Source organism: Mastomys coucha, unplaced genomic scaffold (genome assembly GCF_008632895.1).
Source record: "Mastomys coucha isolate ucsf_1 unplaced genomic scaffold, UCSF_Mcou_1 pScaffold18, whole genome shotgun sequence".
Lineage (NCBI taxonomy): Eukaryota > Metazoa > Chordata > Mammalia > Rodentia > Muridae > Mastomys > Mastomys coucha.
The window spans coordinates 3,483,143-3,508,356 of NW_022196900.1; the positions used below are offsets into that span (position 1 = coordinate 3,483,143).

At 50.8% G+C, this 25,214-nt stretch overlaps 1 protein-coding gene across 5 annotated transcripts in view; it reads right to left on the bottom strand.

Moving 5' to 3' along the window:
* Positions 1 to 14,358: 14,358 nt before the first annotated feature.
* The window catches only part of Cntfr (ciliary neurotrophic factor receptor), a 38,627-nt gene continuing 27,771 nt past the window's right edge, over positions 14,359 to 25,214 (bottom strand). For all 5 annotated transcript variants that reach the window (XM_031377099.1, XM_031377097.1, XM_031377098.1 and 2 more), the window contains 6 exons: positions 20,349 to 20,466; positions 20,011 to 20,177; positions 18,888 to 19,051; positions 15,590 to 15,770; positions 15,112 to 15,280; positions 14,359 to 15,012 (listed from right to left, as the gene is read on the bottom strand). In XM_031377099.1, the coding sequence (XP_031232959.1) occupies position 15,012; positions 15,112 to 15,280; positions 15,590 to 15,770; positions 18,888 to 19,051; positions 20,011 to 20,177; positions 20,349 to 20,466 (800 nt within the window). In that variant the 3' untranslated portion in view covers positions 14,359 to 15,011. The remainder of the gene's footprint in view (positions 15,013 to 15,111; positions 15,281 to 15,589; positions 15,771 to 18,887; positions 19,052 to 20,010; positions 20,178 to 20,348; positions 20,467 to 25,214) is intronic.

Below are 25,214 nucleotides of genomic sequence, written 5' to 3' on the forward strand. Positions count from 1 at the left end.
ACAGATCATCAGGCTTGGTGGCAAAAACGTTTACCCACTGAGCCTTCTTGCCAGCCCCTCTTTCCCTCTTCTATTTAAAAGTTGGGTATTGGCAGGGCATGGTGGCTAAGGTCGTTAATCCTAGCACTTGGGAGGCAGAGGCAGGCAGATCTCTGTGAGTTCAAGGCCATCCTGGTCTTCATAGTGAATTCCAAGACAGCCAGAGGTACATAATGAGACCCTGTCTTAAGACTCAAATAAGAAAACAAACAAACAGATAAATGTTAAGTATCTCAAGTGTTAGAGCAACGAAAAGTTCACCTTCTTACCTTTCCTGTTGGGGTGATAAAATACCCTGGCAAAAGCAACTCAAAGCTAGAATCTTTTGTTTGTTTGTTGTTGTTTTTCAAGACAGAGTTTCTTTTTGTGTAGCCCTGGCTGTCCTGGAACTTGCTCTATAGACCGGACTGGCCTCAAACTCACAGAGATGGGCCTGCCTCTGCCTCCCGAGCACTGGGATGAAAGTCATGCACCACCATCACCCAGAGAAAAGTAATTTAAAGAAGAGTTTGTTTTGGCTCTCAGTTTGAGGTCGTAGTCCATCACAGTAGAGAAGTCACAGCAGCAAGCACTTGAGGCAGCTAACCATTATTGTATTACAGTCAAGAAGCAGGGAGTAACGAATGATTGTGCTCAGCTTACTCTCTTCTTTTTATAAAGTCTAGAATCTTAGCCTAGGGAATGGTGCCACCCACAGTGGGCAAGTCTTCTAGCCTCAGTTAACCCAATCGAATTCATCCGCACAGCCACACCCAGGTGATTTAGGTCTCAACAAATTGACAATTAAGATTACATTGTCATACATATGACAATAAATTCACCTCCTTTCAATGAGGGAGTAACTCAGCTATTACCTTCAGAGGTTATTTTATAGGACCACTGTTCAGATATAGATTCTCTGGGTAATATCCCTTTCATGGTCCCCATGAAATATGAATATGACTTCTAATAAGCTCAGTACCTTTTGACTACCTTTAAACCAATGTCCCCCACACACAATAAGAGTCCTAATACTTAGAGATGGAAAATAAAGACTAAAATGGAATAAAAATGAAGCACTTTGTTGGCCACTAATCCACAGCACCATCTATATATTTTGGCCCACGAATAATAAAATGATAAGACTAGACAACCCCATGGTATCTGTTTGTTAACTCACTTTCTGGTTGTGCCAGCCTGTCTAGCTTTAGTTCACAATGGTGAGATCCCTTCTTTGGTATTCTGAGAGGGAGGACTGTGGTAGAGGCATTCTCTGTTCAATGGACACTGCTCTTCTGACGTTCAGGGGATTGTTCTGGGATTGAGCAACACCAATTTCTGCATTTATGAGGATTGGGCATGGAGACCCCTCTCTAGATGATACAGACACAGTACAGCTCTCTCTCTCTCACTCTCCCTCTCTCTCTCTCTCTCTCTCTCTCCCCCCTCTCTCTGTCCCTCTCTCCCTCTCTCCCTCTCTCTCTCTCTCTCTCTCTCTCTCTCTCTCTCTCTCTCTCTCCCTCTCCCTCTGTGTGTGTGTGTGTGTGTGTGTGTGTGTGTGTGTGTGGTATAAAGGCGTTTGAAAAGTCTGATGACCTGAACTAGATCCCTGGGACCCAAATAATGGAAGGAAGGAACCCAAGTGCTTCAAATTCTCCTTTCATCTCCACATGTTCTGGAATGCTCGTGCGCACACCATCACCACCACCGTCATCACAACCACCATCATCATCACCATCACCGCCACTATATAAATGTAAAATTTCAATAAATTAAATAACAATAAACAACTTAACAATTTCATTGGGAGAATCCCATTTGTTAAGAAAGTATTTCATTTATTCTAGGGGCTTTTTTTTTGCCCCCCAGGTTAAACAACTTTGGAGTCAGGAAGCATTTTTCAAGTAATGGCATATATAGTAGATTTTTTTTTAAAAGATTTATTTATTTTATGTGTATGAGTACACTGTAGCTGTATAGATGGCCGTGAGTCATCATGTGTGTGGCTGCTCTCCGACCCTGTTCTCTGTGGGCCAGCTCGCTCCGGCCCCACTCACTCTGGCGTAATACACTGTAGCTGTCTTCAGACGCACCAGAAGAGGGTGTCAGATCTCATTGCGGGTGGTTGTGAGCCACCATGTGGTTGCTGGGATTCGAACTCAGGACCTTCAGAAGAGCAGTTAGTGCTCTTACCCCCTGAGCCATCTCACCAGCCCTATAGTAGATTTTAAAATCCTTTTTTCGCTTTAGGAATTCACAAAATAACTTGCCTTTTGCAATTGATGAGATTTGAACTTTTAAAAATATATATATAGTAATTTTGTTATTCAGAGTTCTTTTTCACAAACAATAGAATTGATACTGGATAGTTAGAACAGAGAAGGGACTTGTTAAAAGAGATTATTTAGCTGAGAATTACTAGGGGAAACAGAAATGGTCTTGAGTCTAAGCTTCTAGGAACAAGACCCAGGCTATACCGCACAGCCCAGTGAGGAAACCTCAGCCACTGCTGCTCTGAGCTCAATTGCCTGCCAATCTTAAAAGCTCCATGACACTCCTGTGGCAGGAACTCATTATTGCAACCATGGAAAAACCATGGCTGCTGCCACTACCAACCTCGAAGCTGGACACTTGTGTTTCTACCAACCACAGCAGAAAACCAAGCTCTATGCCAGTCCGCTTCCTACCTTCGTCAATCAAGACTAGCTAGGAGGCGGCATAGTTACAAACAGCTCTCATACTTCATTGACTTCAAACAACACAGACACATTTCATCCTCATACTATAGTTCCAGCAAGGACCAGGCTTGGATGGAAAAGCCCCATTTACTGTGGTGGCTAACGGACCAGGCGGCAGGGAGTTCTACCATTTACAGACAAGGGCTTACTCTGTAGCCCAGGTGGCCTGAAACTTGCAGACATTGCCCAGTCTCAGCCTCCTAAGTGCTTACAGGATTACAGGTACGTAGCCCCACATCCGTCCAGAACACCTTCCTAACAGGATGGGTTTGCTGCTCCTAGGCAAACCAGAGAAAGCATCCTCTGAGCCTTTAATCCCAGCACTTCAAGGAGGCGAAGAAGGCAGGAGCATTTGGATTCCAGAGCCAGCTTCAGCTACATATCAAGTTTAAGGCCAGCCTGGGCTACCTGAGACATTGTTTCAGACAACAAAAGCAAGCATACGCTGGCTTTCTCTGTCATTGTATTGATCAAATCTCATCGCCAAACCTGACATCAGAGAACACAGGAAATCAATCTTCCTGGTGCTCTGAAGGAAAAGGAACCAGAAATATTAGTCAACTTTAGTCATTTTCAATTTATTTCTGTTGTTCCCCTTGACACCGAAGTCTCGTATGGGTGAAGGACCCTGCCTGCAGACCTGCTTCCTGAGAGGTTGGGAACGCATGCCATTTCTGACCTCTCCCGGCCCCCACATGGAGGTAGGATTTCTTTTTCTTTTTTTTGAGACAGGCTATCAGTATGCAATCTTAACAGGCCTGGAACCTGGTAAGAGGCCCAGCCTCACCTTGAACCTACAGAGATCCTCCTGTCCAGAGTACATCAACATGCCTGACAAGACTTTGAGAATGGGGGGACACTAACTAATTTTTATCTCTAAAGGCAGGATTTAAAATTTTTTCCAGATAGAAAAGCTGTCTGGAGGAAGACAGTCATGAACACAACATATTTCTATTCCTGCCCTCTACAGAAACACAAGAAATTCATGGAGCCACAGTCCCTGAACTACCAGCCAGGCTTCTGAGGGATTTCTCTGAACCCCTCTTCTCTCCATGCCTTTGAGGTTATAGGAAAAACAGACGAACGGGACTTTTTTTATACTGTCCTGGAATAATGTGCTCGCTTTATCCCACTCTAACCAATGACTTTTCAATGAGGTGCCATGCCATTTGGCCATCAGTCTAGGGACATCAAGTAGGGGTTCCCAGTGCTCTGGCAGCTCAGCGTATCCCAGGCCTGATTGCTGGGAACTCAGTTTCTTAATTAGAGAGAAGCAAATAACAGCATGTGCAACTGAGCAAGGAAACATAATTGTCTAACTCCTAGCAATCTGAGGTCAAGACTAAAACAAACCCCTTCTCCAGATCCAAAGCACCCACACCCCCTCTTAGCCGCTTGCAGACCACCCATGCTGGACACCTTTTTATCATTGTATCTTCAAACGCTGCAGCTTTATCTGGCCCACGATCTGAGATGAGACAACAGACTGTACTAAAGTAACTGCATTGTTATCACCTAAAAAGACTCCCAGATCATCACACTGGAGTACTGTGTTTTTATGTAAGCATGTATGTATGTATGTATGTACATATGTACTAAGCATGAATGTATGTGCATGAATGTGTGTGTGTGTGTGTGTGTGTGTGTGTGTGTGAGCACACACACTTGTATAACTTGGGGGAGTTGGTTCTCTCCTTCAGTCTGTGGTTCCAGGCATCCAACTTAGATCATCAGACTTGAATTGAGGGCAAGTGTTTTTACTCACTGAGCCATCTCACTGGCTTAGGAGATGCCCACTGCCCCTCTGTCCACCAGCTCAGTCAGTCCCTCATTATCAGCTCGATTTGTCCTGATACCTGTTATCCCACAATCAACCAGTCTATCAATAAGTATAATTCTTAAGTGAAATTTAAATTTTTCTTTCTTATGTGGCTAAATAGTGGCTGGAAGGAGCCAGGAGAGAGGAGATACTCAGTAGCCCTTTGATCCTCTCATCCACCTCTCTCGGCTTGTGGAGATCCAGGCAGGCATGATCAAGGTCAGAAGCTGAAGCCAGGTCAGAAGCTGAAGCCGGGCCAGAAGACAGCAGCCATTTCAGTTTTTCCCAAGTCACAATAGAAAGTAGGGCAGGGAGAGGAGGTGCCTGGCCTTAGTTGAATGACCCAAGTTGCTGCCCTGAGAGCACCTAGGGCCTGGGATTGTACCCAGACAGAGGAGCTTTGTGTGGAGAACAAAGAGTCCCAAGGCCAAAGCCAGTTCTCCCCTTGTAGGGGTAGGGTAGGATGGAGCCGCTTCGTTCTGGGACAGGCGGACTTGCTATGTGCTCTGTCTGACCTGGCTTCTCCAAACCCTATTACTGTCCCTGCTCGCCTACTCTCTGCTCTTCAGCCCTACCCAGCTCGCTGGCCCTCTCTGTGATGCTGTCACCTGCTTTCCCATGCCCAGCGCTCCCCAGGGCCAGCCTCCAACCCCACCTCAGCCTTCTCCTCTCACCATCCCCCAGGCTGGCTCACCAAGGTCCCTGTCATCTCTATGTCATTTCCAGTGACCATTTTCAGTCCTTCTCTTTGTTGACTATTTGACAGCATCGAGGCTGAATATACCTTTTTGAAACTGTCCGTTCCTGTCTTCCAGGCAGGCACCTTCTCTGAGAACATTTATTCTTCCCACTAAAACAACGTGTTTATGAAGCACCTGTATTCAGTTGGCGATTTCCATTCCTTGGAGACACTCTCCTCTGTGCAAGACAGGTGGAAGGAGCAGATAAGGAAACCAAGGCAACCAAGGAGTTTTCCCAAGACCCCTTAGCAACAAGTGATGGGGTCTTTATTTGAACCTAAATCTGCTGCTTTGCCCTGACTCTAGTTCACTGGCCTCTCCACCTTTCTGGCCCTCGTCCTTAGCTCCTCTCCTTCAAGAACATAGCTCTCTGTACCCGCCCTCATTTTCCTGTCCCTTCCCCCACACCCCTTCTCCCATGTGCAGCAAGCTTCTCTGCATAGCCTCAGTGCCCACTTTTTTGTTTTGTTTTGTTGCTTGTTTGTTTGTTTTGTTTTGAGAATGTTTTACCACTAGCCCAGCTCTCACTCCCTACTTATTGTGGCTGCTGTTGTTACTATTGTTACTACGACCTGAGATTTACAGTGTTTCCGTACGCCAAATTCGTCATGTGTTGTCTTAGTAAACCCTCACCGCTCCACAGAGAGACAGAGATTGATTATTACACTGTTTCTCTAAGGAGACTTAGTATTAGAAAAGTTAATCAACTTGTCTCCAGGTCAGCTGATATTCATCTGACTTTAAAGCCATTGTTTGTTCGAAACAGTCTTGTTAGGTAGCTCTGCCTGGCCTTGAACTCACCATCCTCCTGCCTCAGACTCCCTAGTTCTGGGATTACAAGCACATAGCATATCACACTTGGCTTAATCATTGTCTTACCTGCTGACTAGACTCTTCATGGGTACCTTTAGCACGTCCTATTTGAAATGGCTAAGTTTCAACCTGTCTGTCCTACACCAGTGGGGTGACCATAGCAAGTGACAGGATGTCCAAGCTGAAGCTATTATCAAATCCTGTCTTCTCATGATGGCTATTTTATTAGACATTATTATATTATTATCCCCAAGTCGACAAGATTCTACAAGGCTCTTCCTCCTTTCTCCTTCCCAAATCCTTGTTCTCTATGATTTAGGATGTGTATTCCAGAAAGTACCCTTCTCCTGCCTGAACATAGCAAGAAGTTGAATGTTTTGTTGCTGTAGTTGGATGGTTGTTAATTTGAACGGGGGAGGGGGGGAAGGAAGGGGGACTGTGGACCTATTGGGGAATGTGTTGGTTCTTGCTCCCACCTTGAGACAGGGTCATTTTTACGTTGTTTGCCAGGCTAGCTGGCCCACAAACTTCAGGGGGTTTCTAGCTCTGATTCCATCGTCCTGTGGGAGTGCGGGTATTATGTGTCGGGCTTTTATGCAGGGTTCTAGTGATTTGAACTTTGGTCCTCACAACAGCACAGTAAGAGTTTTTGGGTTATCTTGAAGTCCAGGCTGGCCTCCAATGCACTAAGTAGCTGAGGCTGTCCTTGAACTTCTGATCCTCATCCCAGATGCTGGGATTACAGACATACACTGCCACGCCCAGGGCTCTGTGCATGCTAGGCAAGCCTTCCACCAACTGAGCTACATTCCCAGCCCAAAGCTGCACTTGACTTTCCACGCCATCCAATTAGAGCTTCTCCCAGGATTTCCCATCACTCCCAGCCACCATGATGGTCACCTTCTTCTCCTTCCCGATGTTCCTGTGCTTAGTGAGCATGAAGCTGACCTGTTCTCTCAGCCCTGAGCCCCCGAAACTGTCAGCAAAAGCTTCAGACAGACTCTCAGCTTGACTTTCAAAACTTAAGGCATGTGGCCCACCTCTTCTGCATGCAGCCTCAAGGACTGCCTTCTGCCCATCTTTCCTCATGTCTTGCCCTTCGCAGGCAGGGGGTGCTTTCTGCCTCATTATAGTCTCAATGTTTTTCCCACTGGTGTTTTCCCACTAACACTGAGCCTAATGTTGTGTGTGCTCGGGTGTACAAAATCAAATTTCTCCGTTTTATAAAAACCAAGTATAGGAGGCCACTGAGATGGCTCAGAGGGTAAAGGCGCTTACCGCAGACCTGACAGCCTGCGTTCAGAGCATGCCACTCCAGTCTTTGCTTCCATCATTCCAGCACCTTCTCCAAGCCCCCCACCTTCATTCAGAACCTTTGGGGTCCTCAGGCCTATCTGGATAACCAAAACAGTTGTTCCATCTCAAGATCTTTATCTTAATCAGCCTTCAAAGCTCTTTACTCACGTTAGATGATGTTCACAGGTTCTGTGTCTTCAGACCTGGACACTTAAGCCCAGGACTCTGAAGTTGTCATCTCTCTCTCTCTCTCTCTCTCTCTCTCTCTCTCTCTCTCTCTCTCTCTCTTTCTCTCTCTCTCTCTCTCTCTCTGTGTGTGTGTGTGTGTGTGTGTGAGAGAGAGAGAGAGAGAGAGTGTGTGTGTGTGTATGATAGGGTTCACTGTGTAGCACTAGATGGCCTGAATCTGGCTAGGTAGACCAGTCTAAGCTTGAACTCACAGAAATCCATCTGCCTCTGCTTCCTGATTTCTAGGATTAGATTAAACACATATCCCAAGCTGCAGAAGGGGTTCAGAGGTTAAGAGCACTGGGCTGCTCTTCCAGAGGTCCTGAGTTCAATTCCCAGCAACCACATGGTGGCTCACAGTCATCTATAATGTGCTCTGGTACCCTCTTCTCCCCTTGCAGGCATACATGCAGGTAGAACACTGTATACATAATAAATAAATAAATCTAAAATAAATAAATAATAAATAAAGGCATAAACCACCATGTCTGGCCTTAGGTAGACATTTTCAAATACACCAAAAATGTTGTTAAAGTTGTAGATGATTTTTTTCAAAATCCCAAGTCAGTGTCACCACCCAGAAATGATGGTTGGTGTCACATTTGGCTAGCATATGCACATCCAGCAGCACTAAGGGAGACAGAACAATAGTGCAGAGATGCCGTAGCTGTTCTAGACAATTGTAATCACACATTCCATGTCAGACATTTTTTTAAACCAAAAGTAGAAACTGTACCTTTACTTGAATTAACCAGGAAGAGAAATAAGTAAAAATGCAATAAGTGAACTCAGGTTGAATTATTTCTTCACCTCCAAAAGCAGTCATTCTTAAAAGACCTCTCTTGAATTTAGAAAAATGCTTTCGATTAAGAAGCTGGAGTAGGAATTTTGCCATCATGTCTCAGTTTTATACACTATTAATTGACTCTGCGCTGTGAAAGAAAATGTGATTACTGCCGTCGTCCTGTCGCCCTCCACCCTCCTCTCCTCTCCAGATTATGCTGCCAATGTTGTTTTTATTTTATCAAGATTTATAATATTTACATTTTGTTCTGCAACTAAAATTCCCACAGTTTAATCTTAACCTAAATGGAATTAACGTCGCTGCCAGCCCTTTCCTACAGCTCTTCCTTCCTTCAGTTGTGGTTCTGATTAATTTCTTGGCTGACTAGATTTTGTCTTTAAAAAACAAAAACAAAACCCACAGGGTTTCATGTATCCCAGGCTGGCCTCGAACTCACTGTGTAGCCAAGGATGGTCTTGACCTCCTGACCCTCCTGGGATTGCAGGCTTCGTTTAAACAATGCTGGGGACTGAATCTTGGGCCTCACCCATGTTTGGCAAACACTTCACCAACTAAGCCACATCCCTAGCCCTGAGATTTCAGGGTTTTTATTCTTCTAGAAAGGGTCCCGAGTTCTCAACCCTGCCCTCCAGATTCTTGAGTAACCCATCCTTTGTGGTTGTGATCACCCTGAGGCCTCCGAAGACACCGCTCTAACCTCTGCAAGCTCTCGGCTATGCTCCTGGGTTCTGGTCTCTTCCCTGCTTGGTGCTTTCCTGGCCTCACCTCCTCCCGCCAGTCAGCTGACTCTCACACCCTCAGCCTTTCCTCCATCACTTTGTGCATGCTGCTGTTTCTGGCTTATTTGCTACATCTGCAACATTGCTTTGATCCTGTAAGATTTCTCTCTGTTCTCTCTCCCTGTTCACCTCATTGTGTTTTATCATCTTGTCCTTGGGTTCTTGTTCTTTGTCCTATCGATTTTATACTATTAATAAGACCGACAACAGGAAGAACTTGTGGGGACTACGCTTTCTTCCTTTGGTTATTTTTCTCCTAGGTTGGTGTGAGTGTGTGTGTTCTGTTCCAGGTTCCCTTCCTTGCCTCCTTCCCTCTCAGGCTTCTGGCTCTCTTTCCTTCCCATCTGTGGTCTTTGTGCCCAAAGGCCATATGTATGTTTCTTTTTCTCTTAACTGGTACCTTCCCTGGCTCCTGCTTAACAGACCCTTCCCTTCTGTGTTTTCTCCTCGTCCCAGCCAATTTATCCTCTCCTGGAAAGCAGCTGTCGCTCTGGGTCTGCCATGCCACCTCAGGGTGGCCTGGCCGGGGATTCCAGTCAACTTTGCTAATGCTTGGGTATTCGTCCTCCCAGGATCCTATTAGACATCTGCTCCAATTGAAGAGGGAGCATATTGCGGTGTTATTGCTTTAGTTTAAGCTCCTGGAACAGTGGTCCACACCATGGAAGATATACCTCTGTGACACCTTCACAGGTGTCACAGAGGGACATGAGGCTTCTAAAAAACCATTCCCTCACGGCCATAAGGCTCTGACCTTCCCGGTGCCTATGCATTATCAGCAAGGCCACTATTAGTATGGATTCTCGTTTGTCAATTCATCTTTTCTGACCGCTGCTTTTGTGAAAGGGAACTCAAATCTTGTGTTACTTTTGGGAAAGGAGTTGTTATTTAAGAAATTCCTCTAAATTCCTTCCATTGTCTGTCTACAGCTACGGCAAAGGCTTCATCTGTGGCCACATCAGACAAGCTACAAACACACCACACAGCACAGATGGACCCCGAACAACCAGTCACCTCACACCGGACACTGTGTGGCTGCGTGCAGTGCCACAGTAGCATTTGCGCTGTGCCTATACTCTTTGCACACAGCCCGGAACAGCCCAGCTTCTCTCTGGGGCCATCGCCTGAGTCTCCTGAGAACCCGCTCTGCCCCCTGGTGGCCACTCCCCAAGCAGCTGTCCTGGAAGAGCTCTGTCTGCCTCCTTGGCTTGTTATCTGGTCAAAGAAGACTCTGGCCTAGAACAGTATCTCTTTCAAAGTAACTTATCAGATTAGGACCCTTAATAGATCCTCCAGACCATTCATTCTATCCACTAAGAATGTTATGGGCAGCTAACCTGTTGCAGATAGAGTAGCTAATTCTGCCTGGGATGGGTTTTAAGGTTTGAGATAGTACCAAACCTGGGAAAATCCCAGGCAAACTAGAACCAGTTGGAGATTTCATTCCTCGGACACGCAATGTCTTCAGATCAGTCTCCTCAGCCAGGACCCATCAGACCTTCTCCTGGAAAGCACATGCTAAACTAGCCTCCCTTCAAAGGGATCCCCTTACCCCCGCCTCTCACACTGTTCATGGCAGTTAGCCTCCCTCCCCATTGTCAGATAGTCTCCTGCCGCTTTGCTCAGGCCTCCCTCTGTTTTCACCTCTTAGGAGGGGGGTAAGTGGAGGGAGTTATACCCCAATCCTTCCTTGCTACAGGGCTCTAGCCCTTAGCTGTCAGAGAGGTGGAACCTTCTAAAGGTTAGGCGCCCCTGGCTGTGGATACAGAGGGCACGCAGGATACAGGGGTGACCGGGATTCACTCTGATCGCTCCTCATGACCACGAATCTCGAATCTCATCCTACACAGGTAGTCAGCTGCCTACTGTTGGACGCTCTCAGGGCTGGGGGCTGCCCAGGAGTGTTGGCTGACAGTCATCTCTGCCCCGCCCAGCTGCTGGGATGCAGACACAGGATTCTGCTGTTGATAGCCACTGGCCTCAGAACAGGAATGAAGGGCAGGCACGTGGCCGAGAGGGGGCAGCAGAATCTAGAACAGACCCTGGCTCGGGCCGGAAAGGAGCAAAGGCCACAGACTGGGTCTGGATGTGGGGCAGGAACTCAGAGGGAGGCAAGAGAGGAGGGGTTAAGTCTGGGAAGAGGGACCAAGACTGAGCTGAACATAGGCAGGGAAAAGGGCGCAGATACACAGAGACAGGGACAGAAATACAGCGATAGAGGTAGATGGAAATACAGAGGACGATAAGGAGAAAGGGAGGTAAGGAGGGAAGGAGGGAGGGAGAGAGAAAGGGGGACAGAAATCGGTGCTGGGAAAAGGAGGGAGTTAGAGAGCAAGAGTCAAAGAGGGAAAAGACCAAGAAGAGACAGAGGAAGAGAGACACAGAGACATATAGAGATGCCAAGACTGGGACCAGAGGCTAGAGAGATATAGCTCAGTGGTAAAGAGTGTGCACTGCTCTTTTAGAGGACCTGAGTTCATTTCCCAGTACCCATGCCAGGCAGCTCACAATTGCCTGTAACTCCATATCCAGGGGTTCTGACTCCACAGACAGCCCTGTGTGTGTGTGTGTGTGTGTGTGTGCGTGCATGCGCACACGCAAGTGTGTATTAACACAAAATAGGTTTCAAAAAAGAGAGACTGGGACCAGGACAAAGACTATTTAGAGACAGGAATAGGAAAGAGACAAATATAGAGACAGGAATCAGGTCAGAGAGGAGAGGGGTCGAAGGGTTTAGAGTTCTAAGCACACAACAGAGCCGCCATGGGAGGAGAGGTCTTGTAGCCAAGTATAGATAGATCAAGACATAGAGGGCTATCCCATTCCCAGGGCACTTTGGGGAGCAAATAGAACTACTGTCTGAGAGGCTGGTCTGTTGGGCCGCCACCACACAGGCTGAGGACCCGCCCCTCAGAAATGTTCTGATTCTCTGCGTTCTATCTTAGCTCAAAGAACCAAAGCTCATACTCACTCCAGACTCCCCAGAAGATGGTACTCACGGGAGGCAGTAGCTGCCAGTAGCCAAGACCCTCGAGAGTGAACAGTCTATGAGGTTAAGGGGAGAGGACTTGCAAGGAGGGACAACCACCCTCAGTCAATGACACTGACCAGAAGGGCTTAGGACAAGGGTGATCCCTTGAAGTTGGGGGTGGGGAGATACCCCAGTTCTTCCCTCCATCAGCCTCCAAGGCTCGAGCAGGCCCCCTTTCCTCGTTCTGCCCCCTCCTTCCAAGGCCCAACATAATTGCTTTCCCATGTTGCTAATGGAGGCCAGATTGCTGATGCCCAAGCCCTGGGTGGGCGGTGGGTGGGTCAGGGCTGACCAAGGCTCTCAAGTCAGAAAGGCAACCCAAGCTAGACACCCTCTAACTTCAGCCCACCCACCTTCAAGATAGACAAGGGGCAAAGCTCTAATACACTGCAGGGATATGATATTCTTGGCAAGAGAGTTAGTAACCCCTGATCTCTCTATAACCTTGCTGGACCTAGCCTGAGCCACACCTCACCGGGCCTAAAGCAACAGGCAGAGCATGTGAGGGGTGGCATCCAGAGTGTATGGGTGGGGAGCATTCAGGGCGCAGGTGCAGGTCCACCCCTGCTTCTCAGGATGTTCATTCTAGGAGTTTCTTTCTGTGCCCAAGGAGCTACAGGTTCCCATAGTTTGAAAAGCCACAAGTTAGGCAGGCACAGTTGGCCGCATGACTTTAATCCTGGCACTCAGGAGGCAAAGGTAGGTGGATCTCTGCAAGTCTGAGGCCAGCCTGTTCTACACAGTGAGTTCCAGGGTAGCCAGAGTTGCACAGTGAGGCCCTATCTTGAAAACAAGCAAGCAAACAAACAGAAAGGCCACAGGCTGCTCTGTATCAGGCCTTTTCTGTCCACAAGTTCCTACTTTGAACATTCTCTCTTCTCCTGCCTGGGGGGCAGGCAGTCTTCACTCCTCAGACACTTGCCTGGGACTAACTCAGTCTGTGCCATGCCTAGCAGATGCACCAATGCCCCAGGGGCTGTGATTTCCCTCCTGAGGCACAGTTTCATGTGGGCCTGCCAAGGTTACTGAAAAGTACCTGGTCTGAGAAGGGTGGCATTGTGGCGACATCAGGGGGATTCTTGGTGGCATCCAGTACCTGCTATGGGGAGTGTGGACTAGAGTAGACACTGGTGTATGTAGCTTTGACTACCCCTTCCTTTAAGTATACAGAGGAAGGCCAAGCCTGCCTCCCAGGCTAGGACTCTGGCCTCTTCCTGTTCTACATCAGAAGTCTGTCAGCCTGACTCCAGCTCTGGGCATTTGCAGCAAAGGAGCTTTAGTAAAGTGACTTCTGTGAGAGAAACTGGACCTCAAAATTGGGTCTCTCTACATAGTCCTGGCTGTCCTGGTATTCACCGTGAGACCAGGCTAGCCTCAAACTCACCCAGATCTTCCTGCCTCTGCCTCCCAGGTGCTGGGATTAATGCATGTGCCACCACACCTGGCTACAACTGGACCTTGAACATGTATGGGGCAGCCAGGAGAAGTCAGAACTCAGGTCCCAGTTTAGGGACTGGAAGAGTATGGAGCTAGACCAAAGCCCAGACCCTCTGCCTTAAGTACTACATGTATAATCAGAATCTGAGGCTTAACCTTGTATAACTCCAGTTCTGAAGCCTAAGTTCAATCCCTGTCCATGTTCTAAGAAGCCTCTGCCTTCAGACTGCCATCTTGCTTGGCCAGGCCCAGGGCACTATGCTCTGAACCTCTGTAGACTGGCTGAGTACTAATTCTGACCTGCTGGTTCCTTACGACTATGTCTTCTGCCTGGGCACTCCTAGAAGGTAGCTCTGAGTCTGACTCAGAAACAGCCTCCAGTCCAGCCAGAACCTGCAAGCACAGCCTCATCAAATGACTGAATACCCTCATGTGGGTCCACCCTGCACCTGGACCCATTTCCCACAAGTTTGCCCTTGTCTGTGTACTCCAGAGCAGCCCAGACTAAGAAGTAGAGCGGATTGTCCCTAACGATTATGGCCCGGAAGCTGCACCTCTTCCCATGCTCCCCAGCCTGGTTTCTCTCCTGCCATGCCTTCAGGGCAGGGGTCCCCAGATGAGTAGGTTCCCTTCCAAAGTGGTTCTGCTCCAAGGTCTCATGAAATGGTGACGTTTAATGAGAACTCCCTACCCCTCCCTCCCATGTATATACATCTATAAAAAATTCAAATACAGCAAGTTACCATTGAGTCAGACTAGAAGGGACTGACAGGACATTAAATACTGGGGGGTAGGAAAGGGCCAATGAAGGATCGTACAAAACAGGGGCAGCGGTGGAGGGACTGAAAAGTGTGGGCACCGGGGGGAAGGGGATGGCTGGGCCCCCCCAGTGTCAGGAGCTTATAATCTGATGGTGGCAACAGAGACCCTGGGACAGACAGGAGGCTGGGGCAGGAGGAGAAAACTGTGGATGTGGGGTGGAGGCTCCCCTCAGGTCCCCCAAGGGCTCCTGGGAGTCGCTGGCGTTGGAGGGTCCAGCCCGAGGGGGAAAAAGGTGAGAGGGGTCTTTGGTGGGTGGGTTAGCTGCATGGTCCTCCTCTCTGGAGGGAAAGGAGGGCCGGCTTGGTGAGATGAGGCTGGGGACGGACGGCAGGCCCGGGCCTGCCGGGGTCTCTATAAATTGTGTCTGAAGAGAATGCAAAAGGTCCTCCTGCCCGTGTGCAAAATAGAAACCGGGGTCTGCAGGCTCAGCTCCGGCCTCCTGCTCTTCCGCAGGTGCTCTGGCATGTCCTCATGGGATGCAGGGCTCTGGGGAGACAGGCAGGGGACTGACTGTGAGGGCTGAAGCCCAGGTAGAAGTCCCTAAGGCCCTCCTTCCCCACGGCTGCCCAGCCTCACTCAACCTACCAGATTAGGAGATTGTTGGCTGTGGCAGCAGCGGTAGCCAGGACCAGGGTGACAGGGACACTGGTCAAGAAGGGTATGGAGGGTCCTCCGCCGCTGCCAAGCTCCCCGGGCTCACAGATCTTCGTGGTGGGTGGGGGTGCCAACGAGCTGGTGGTGCTGGTCGTGGTCTCTGGGGAGCATGGAGGAAACTCAGGGCAGGGCCGGGGCTGGGTCCCAACCAGATCTGGGGTTTCCCGAGGTTACACGGTCGCTGCTTCCTGATGAGGTTGCCTCTCCCATCCCCCTCATAAGTGAACTGCACCCAGAAATCCCTACCAAGGACATGTAGAAAACAAGCACTAGGAACACAGGTATTAGGCAGAGGGGTAGGTCTGTCACAGCCACAGTGGGTTGTGTGGCAGAAGCTGTGCTCCCAGGAGGAGCTGGAGGGCGTAGGCACAGGGTGGGGCTGGGTGGGGCCGGGGACCAGCAGGCTCACCGGGGGCCTGGGCTTCGGTGGTGAGATGCCGTGGTTCCTCCGTCCAGGGTGTGGCGTGAGCAGCCACGCTCCAGTCGCTCCACGTCCCAATCTCATTGTCCTTGGCAGCCACCTGGATGATGTACTCCTTCCCAGCGTAGGCATCTGTGATGGTGTGTGCTGTGCCATCCGAGAGCTCCACCTGCAGGCCCAGTCACGGGACAGGGTCAAAGTGAGCCCCCAACCCCACAAGGGAAGCAAAGACACACCTGGGGAGAGGGACACAAATGTATCCCTGGAGGGAGTTAGGGCCTTGCTGTGGGGAGAGGCCCACAGTGAATGACCTTCAGTCTCTGTGTGAGAGTAAAGCCATCAGACCTAGGGGTGGGGCCTCAGGCATGAGGGAGGCCAGAATGGACTCTAGAAGGACTTCGCTCAGTGGCTGTGAGGCCGTTATCCGAGACTGGGGTGCCAAAGGGGAGACTACTGGGCACCATCTATCAGTGGGTCATGGAGGAAAAGATCACAAGCACCAAAGTCCCTCAGAGAGAAGATGCCTAAATAAATTCCGGAGGCCAAGCTGCATAGCCTCATATCTATAACTGAGTGCTAACGACAGGACCTGCCTTAGGGTTATAATGAGGGCTAAGCCGTGAGGGTAAGACCAACTAGACTTCAGCCAACACCATCATGTGGCTTTCAGCCCAGAGCCGGTGCACCCACCACCTAGCCCCAGTAGGGCCTCTCCCAGGAAGTCGTCCTCAAGGGTTACCACCCTGCTAGAAGTAGGAAGGGGTGGGGACAGTCCTTAGGGTGACAGGATGGATACTCCCCTGAGGCATGGCATCACTACCCCACCCCACCCCACCCCTGCTCGCTGGCCTCATCCTGCTGGTCTTCCCTCCCCCCCACACTCTCCAGGGCGGCCTGCCTGTCCGGCGCCCCTCCCAAGCCCAGGCTGGGCTCTGGTTCATCTCAGCGGCACCCGCTGCCTCATTAAGCTTCCTCGTAAACAGGGGCAGCCGGTGGGGGCGAAGGAGGGGGCTGCTCTGGGCCATGTCTGGCTTTAGGGCCCTTTTGGTTCCCGTTCCAATCTTCTCCCCAGAAATATAAGGTCTAGGTCACCTGACTTGCTAGTCTGTTATACACATGTATGCATGCCTGTGTGTGTGTGTGTGTGTGTGTGTGTGAGAGAGTGTGTGTGTGCACGCGCACACACTCACACGCATGCACGCACACGCTTCTACTCATGTGCAGGAAGCTACTCTAACTCTGAGTCTGTGGTCCTGATGATGACACTGGTAAAGGTCAGGGTCACACTGAAATACACTTGCATCCAGACCCTGCCTGAGCCAATTCTACTCCCAACCCTGGAAGATGAGTGGCCACCAAAAGCCCTCCTCTCATGGTGTGTGTTGGGGGGGGGGGGTGCCAGTTCTCATCTGTACCCAGTCTCCTCTGTCTATAAAGATTCCCTCTGGCTGACCAACTCCCCTCTCCCTCCTCCTTGGCCTGCAGATCTCCACATATCTTTCCCCAAAGACAAAGGGAAAACACAAGGGGCATAGACCAAGCTGCCACCTCACTAGTGGACTCAAGACACTACACTTCTTGCCAGTGATCTCTGGACAGTGACAATCTTAGGCCTGGCCCCTCCTGGTTAGGTTGTCATTGACCCTTAGGAGAAGGATGCTTCAATTAACAGGAGCTGTTACTGCTGCCCACTGGCCTCAAAGCCCTCTCCTCAGTCCGCAGCAAATGTCAGACACTGCCCTCCAGCCTCCTGGCTGAGTTAGGACCAGAGCAGGTGACATAGGATTCCCACACTGGACTCCAGTTCCTACCTTACTGTTCATGCTGAGACAGTCTCTGACATACCACCTGGTCCCTATTGGTTTCTAATTCATGGCCCATGTTTTCCCTGGATATCCAAATGATATTTTTCTCTGCTTTCCTCTTGTAGTCACACACCTGTTACTCTCCGAGATCAAGGGCAGGGGATATATTCTATGCAAACTTCAAGTTGAAAAGAGCCACAAGTCTAACCATTTCCAATGCCTGTGAGACCTGGAAGAAGGCTGCAACATGCTGGAGAACATGTATGTTCTCATGTCATAGAACATGCATGCTCCCAGAGTAGAAGTGAGTTCTGCCCACTGTATGGTCCTTGGCATGTTGGTCCCATGCATGAATGCGGCATGATTCCTGCTGGGAGCCGTGTGTGTGTGTGTGTGTGTGTGTGTGTGTGTGTGTGTGTGTTCCCGTGTGTGGTGGGCCGTGTGCCAGCTTCACTGCAAGGCGTGTGCGCTGCAACGCGCAGAGCTGCTGCCTGTAGCTCGTTAGCGGGGGAGGGGGCTTGTGAAACCAGACCCTGGTTATTAGCAATGCATTAGGCTCGGGCAGCTGGCCAGGCGGGAGGGACTCCAGACTCTGTCAGGGAACACGTGAGTGTGTGAGTAGCCTTTGTGGGGGCCAGGCCTACAACCAGGACAGGCACCTAGGAATCAGATTACAGACTTTAAAGGCCAGACAGGAGAAGGGCATAAGGAGATGGCACTGGAGCCTGGTGGGGGTTCAAGCTGACCCCCAGGAGACAGACTGGCTTGCCTCATGGAACACTTCCAACTCTAGTCCTAGCCCAGAGCTCAAGGGCCACCCAGAGTGCCCACTGCCTATAGGCCCGGGGGCTCTCAATATGAGAAAACCCACAAGTATTCAGATCCCTGGTCATTTCCTAGGCTCTCCATCATAACTTGATCAATATCCAGACCGTAGCCTCTCCCCATGCTGACCTTTGTCCACTGTTTGATTCCCAGCCCAGGCTACCACCTGACCTATAACCTCCAACTGACCTTTAAACTAGGCCTAATTGATTGATTGGAGCCTGAATAATCCATATGATCTAAACTCAATTCCTAGACCAAACTCAATCCCAATGTCTGGTTCTAATCCCTTGGGCCTCTCAGTAAATCTTTGAGGACCAGGGACTACTCTGTTCTTTGGATCCAGCATAGCTCCACACCTGGGCAGGGCTGGCAGCCGGAGGGTACTGAGTGGGAAAACCTGCTAGCCCTGTCCCCACCACTGCCCTGCCCCCGCCCCCCACTTCTCTCCACTACCCTGGGCGTCCTCAATGACATGTTCTGATGAGGATATCTCCTTTGGCTCCATGCATTTTCCCAAGCCCACTGGATCCCTTTCTACCCCTGGCGAGCCTCTCAGACTGCCATTGGTGCCAATCCTACCTGGGGCACAGTTTCCTCTCTCGCTGTACTACACAGCTCAGACATCAGGGATCAGGGCAAAGCAGGATACTCACATGCTGCCATTGGTCCAGGATGAGAGGCCGGTAGCGCAGGAAGAACTTGAGAGGGAAGGATTCAGGATCAGGCCACGTCGAGGGCGTCTGCCATGTCACCTCCAGTCGACGGGGGTTGCTGGGCACTGGCCGGGCCACCACATTTTCTGGAGGATCAGGCTTCACTATTAAGGAGACATAGCTTCATTAGTGTGCTCTTCTCTGGAAACAACCCTATACTGTCAACTCCAGCCATCTCTAACGCCTCTGCGGTGTCCCCATTGTCACCACTGGCTGTCACTAGTCAGTCACCAGCTCCTGGTGGAAACACCCTAAACGTCAGCCAGCCTCTATCACAACTCCATTCTCATGGTGTCCAGCATCCCAAAGATGAGGCCTATGGGATACCCGCAGCGCCATCACCACCACCTCTATTGCCACCCAGATCACCCCTCTTACACCACAGCACACACGGCCCCTGCCAGCTTCCCCTCAGGTTTTTTTTTTCCAGTTCTCAGTGGAGCCTGAGCTTCCTCAGAGTCTGGATTTGAGGATGCTCTGTGGGTTAGTGGTGAGCTGAGGAATCTAATGATGGCGGCATCTGAGGGCTCAGATCTAGAGCAACAGTCTGACTGAATATCTAGCTGTGAAGCTTGTGGGGAAGACAGAAAGGGAAGACGAGTAGAGGAAGGCAAGCGAGACCAATAGAGGGTTTGTCTGGGGTGGGGTACGGGCAGGCAGAGCCTGCCTGGAGTAGGGCGAGGGCAGGCAGAGGGTCTGGATGGGATAAGAGGTGGGGAGAGGGCAGTGTCTGTCCTTCTCCTGTCTCCTGTTCTGACACCTCATTCATCACAGGCCGTAAGGAAGCCATTAGCATGGGGTGGGGGGAGCCTGCAGCTGCGCAGGAGTCTGGCCCAGCTCGCTCCCTTTTCCGCCTGCTGCATGTTCCCTGAGCCAAGGAGACAATGAAAAGAGCTGATGGAGGAGTCTGCCCTGCAGGTAAAGGATAGCCGTTCATATGGTCACGGGTCTACACGGAGGGATTGTGCACGTGTGAACATCCCCAGCAGGACTCATGTATGCCTCTGACATGCTCACTCCCAGAACATGAAGCAGCTCTCCCCACCATCACTACTGCACGCACCAATGGTGAATTCGTCGAAGGTGATGGCCGTGGTGTTGTGACCCAAGGCATTGCTGACAGTTATGGAGACCTTGTACTTGATGGTTGAGAACAGGTGCATGTACCGAATGTGGCAGCGGTTCTTGAGGGCTGGGTCCTTCTCACAGACCATAATTTTGGAGCCATGCCTGGAAAGGAATGAGGCCCAGGGACTGTTACCAACATCAAGGGGCAGGCTGGGGCAGGCTAGGGGAAGGTCAAGCCCAAGGCCGGGCTAGGGGCTTGGACTCAGGACATGATGAGGAGAGGGGGAGGTCAAAGGTCAGGGCTGGGACCGAGTCAAGAGCGCAGTTACTCACAGCACAGTCACATTGAAGGTATTGGGGATGTAGGTGGGGGTGGGCAGGTGCCAGCTGCAGTAGAAGCCCTTGGGGTAAGTGTTGGAGCGGCAGCTGAGCACAGGCTCCCGTGGCGGCACTGGGGGTGAGGACAGGACAGGGAGGTCAGGGTCCCCTTGAAGCCTCCGGTCCCCTGTACTAGTTTGGGGACAGGTGGGCCCCAGAGCCCCAGCACTCCCCCTCTCAGCCTATCATCGATGCCAAAGGTGGGGGGAGGGCTGTCAGCGAGGGTCTGAGGCTTCCCAGGCCACAGAGAGCCAGATGTTTAATTAAAGAAAAACAAGGCTGTGTGGAGGATTCCACCCCCCCACACCTGCTCAATGGAGGCAGGAACTGTGGGGAGCTGGGGGTGGGGGGCCCGTGGGCCTCAGCTCATCAATCACAGCATGGACATGACATCTCAGGGAATTGTCTCCATCCATGTCTCTTGTCATACTGTGTCCACTTCCGAAGGAAGGAGTGCCATAGAGACTGAAGGCATCGAGTCGCCCTCTACCTGCCAGGGCCTGCCCCCCATCCCCCGCCGCCCAGGCATCCCATCTGTTGATTGATAGATGAGCAGGCCTGGTAGGCACACAGGACTACAAGATGGCTAGTCATGGTCATGAACATATCCATGTGTGTACATATCTGCAGGCATCAGTGTATGGGACACTCATGTCCTCGACATGATGGAGTGATTGGTGACATAAAGCATCTATGTACCTTTTGGTCATGTCATCCATGTGTGAATATTTATGGGTACAAAGCGTCTGCTAGAAGAAAGCGGCTGTTCCCTTGGTGTGCTCCCCACTGGCTCCTGGCCCCAGCTGCCAAGTCTACCCATCACCTTAAGAAAGGCCATGACAGGTACAAAGAAGGAAACTATTTTGCTTGAGGTCACACAGCAACCACACTGGAATTAATCTCAGAAAGGTATTACAGGACTATGTTGGGGAAGTCCTTTCTGTTGTCTAACTGTGGTTTTTGATGCTGTGAGCATTTAGGCCAGCTGTCCCACCTTCAGGCAGTGGGCAAGGCGTAAGGACAGGCGGCTCAGGTTCCTGGAAGGAGGCAGCTTCTGTGACCTGACCCAGGCGAGGAATGTCTGTGGCTCCGCAGACACTGACACCTCCCTTCTGTGCTCTTCCCCGCCCCCCTGCCTGACAGGTGGACAGGAAATGGGAGGGGGTAGCTCCAGCTCTGCAAGCCAGGGACGGTGAAGGGGAGTACACAGTACATGTCTACGCTTGGAGGCTTGTAGAGTGGTGGGGGACTGAGGCTTCCATCCATAGCATGCGTGATTCGGGGTGACTTCATGCACACACCTCGTCTGTACAGTCTGTGTGAAGACGTGGACGATCCTGGGACGCCAGAGCCCACGCCTAGCTCTGCAGCGGGGGAGCCAAGGCGGGAAGGCACCAGGAGAACTGCCCTGCAGCAGCAGGTGGAGCAGCCACGGGCAGGGCAGCCCCGCCCCAGCTCTCGGGGGAGGGCACACAGGGGCCACCTTGCATTCTGCCCGCTACTGTCCGCCTGTCCATCCAGGGTGCCTGTCTCGTCCCTGCCCTATGTGCCCATTGGTATGGAGCGCTGCATGGGGGTGGGGTGGGGGTGGCCAAGGACACAGGAAGTGCCTTCTGGGGGCCTGGGGGCCAGGCCAGAGTTGGTTGGCATCAGCTCTAGGAGGAAAGGACATTCCGAGGTCGCTGAGAAACCTCCACCACCACCACCCCTCCTGCTGCTGCCCCCCCTTTACCCCCAGCTTCAAAGGAGAAGAGCGCTGGCGGGGGGGGGGGCAGGGTGAGGCTGCAGAGTCAGCTCTCTGTTGCCTGCCTGGACTGTGGAGGGCAGAGCAGGCCATGGCACCAGCCTCAGAGCCCCCTCCCCTGGCCAGGCTCACGTATCTCCACCCCTTTCCTTCTGTCCCCCGCCCCCCCCCCAGCAGTCCAGTTCCCCTCTCTGAATGGGCAGGTCACAGGGGGGTAGGGGCCAGGCAGGGGGTTGGTCTGTCATCTGGCTGCTCCTGCCTGGCCCAGGGCCCTGAGCAGAGAAGGGTTTGGGTTTCCTGACAGGGACCAGGTTTCTCAGAGGGAAAAGAAGGAAAGAAAAACAAAGAAAAGGAAGAAAAGGAGCGACTTGCTGCAGCTGGAGCCCAGCTGAGGGGCCAGCCGGGTGGGAGGAGATGGGGTGCTGTGTGAGACCAGGAGTGAGGCTATGGGACACTGGGATTGGGAGGCCTTGTGAGTGTGCTGTGAGCTCCGAAAGGCTGGTTTTAAGTCACTGTGACTGCAACAGTGGCTTCATGTACGAGACTCTTGGTGGTGTAGGGACAAGCGGCATGACTTTGACACAGGACAATGCTTAGTTAGAAGTTGTCTATGAGGGCAAAGCTGTGGATTTTATGTCCTCCAGAGTGCCACTGGATAGGTGACGAAGCTTAAGGCTGAATGTGCTCTTTTTCTTCTTCTTCTTCTTCCTTGAAACAGAGTCTCATGTATCCCTGACTGGCCTAGAACTCACTATGTAGACCAGGCTGGCCTCAAACTCATAGAGGCCCAAAGGCCTCTGCGTTCCAAGTACTGGAACTAAAGGCATGAGCCGTCACACCTGGCTTGGAGTGTGCTTTCCAAACTATGGGTCTAAGAAGAGGCCCTGAGTTCCAGCATGTCCACAAATGGGCTGGATCACGACAGGGGTGTCTGACCACATGACAGAGTCATACCTAGGGATACAGCACACTCTCAGATGTCCGAGCATCCTGACTTCCCCTCCTGGGGCTCCTGAGATGCCTAAGTGACTGTGCCAGCTGAGGACAGTGTCTGAAACCCGTTCAGGGCCGTGTGCGTGTGCATGTGTGCGTGTGCCTCTGCTGGCCTGAGCTTTGTTTGTTTTCCTCCTAATTGGCTTGTTTTTCCATGTCCAGCCCACCAAACCGCATGTTTTTCCTCTCATCTAGCCAGCCCGCCTGGGCTGGAGCCCCCAGCACGCATGAGGCCTGCCCGCTGGCCTAGAGAGGAGAAGAGGCAGGCTGCCCACACTCTGGGCCAGGCCAGATCAGGCCAGGGTGGGGCGCACTGACCCTTCCGCTGCGGCCCTGCCCACGCCACACCCACACTCCTCCCGCCTGGCATTCAAGGCTCATGGCCTGTCTTAACCTTTGCTTGTGGGATCCCTTGAGGTACCCCAAGTTCTGGACTCCCAAATACCCTCTTCTGCCTCCTACTCACTTCTTGACATTTTTAGCCACAGTCCTGTGGGCTAGTCTTTCCCTCCCAGCCAAACAGAGCTGGGGGCAGGGGGCCAGCAGTTGTTGAACCTGGAGCCTCTATCTCGATGACTCTTGGAGGGAGGGGCTGAACAAGAAACTGTCCATTTAAAAATTATTTTAATCTCTGGTTTGTTTTAGCTTAAGATTGGAATGATAGGCATTGTCCAGTAAACAAAAAAAAAAAAAAAAAAAAAAAAAAAAAAAAAAAAAAAAAAAAAAAATGCTACTAAAAGGAACATTGTGATCCCGTTTCCCAAGATGGCAGTAGGAGTCGCCTTGCTGCTGCGGGGATTCACCTGAGGGCAGGAGGATGGGTCAGGAGGATGGCCAAGTTCTTTTAGAAACTTGGAAATAAAAATTGTACATGTTAAGGATGAATATTAAATAATCCTTGGCCTAAAGGACCCACAAACCACAGGTGACGACACAGCCATGCTCTTGGGAAGCCGGCAAGGAGAATACTTTGAAATTGAGTGTTTTCAAACCCAGCCTCTTGTTATTAACATAAAGTGACCAACCAAGATGATCGTACTTAATAACCCCGTGTTCCTCTAATCAGATCCTTACATGGAAAAAAGGCAGTGGGAAATAAGTACCTGTTACAGATGGTACAGACTATTCACGACCACTCCTCCCTGAGTGTATGTATAGGGAGCCATATCTAAGTGGTCTGGGCTCTGGTCACAAAAGAGATGATGTGGCCATATATCCTGTTAGTAAAGTGTATGGACATTACTTCAAAATTCAATTCCTCTTCAAAGATCACAGCACCAGAAACTGGGTTGAGGGTTACCAGACACTAGCCATTACCACCAGCCTTATTCATCATTTGGGGAGCCCAACTGACAAGTCAGGAGGGTAGGGGTAACTGGTGCAATGGTCTTCTCCAGCACTCAGACAGCAGACGCTTTCCCACACAAGGGCCTGGAGCCAGTCTTGCATTTTTCCACTGTTACCTGGTGTTAAACCAAGGAGGATTTGGCTACACTGGTCCTGCATGTCTCCATAAACAACAACAGGGGTCACTCTATCCTTGGCTCATATTTAAGACATTTGGCCTGAATGCCATCTCACCAGTTTAAACACAGTTCGAGATGCTTTTCTAGGTGGGCAGTGTGCTGCACATCCTTAATCCCAGCACTGAGGAGGCAGCAGAGTTTCTGAGTTCAAGGACAGCCAACCTACACTAACATACTTTCATACCCCTTTCAGCCCCAATGGTGGGTATTTTAGTGGGTGGTCCTGAGCAACTTTTCAGCCTAACATTTCACACGGTGGTCTACACTGCTTTCTGAATGATGAGCAAAGGCTCGCTCCCAGGTAGCTTCCAGGGAGTAAAAAGAACTACCTTTTGGCTGTCAAGTAAGTTAAATCCAAACGTAATGGGGCCAAAGAGGCTTGAATCTTTGGCTCAAGAGAAAGGATGGAGGATTTTCCAAACAATTGCACTGTTGGCCCAAGAGCTGGGCACCTGCCCACCTGCCCCCCAGCTGATGACCTCACCATGCTGTGCACCTGCCATCTGCCCCCCAGCTGATGACCTCACCATGCTGAGCACCTGCCCACCTGCCCCCCAG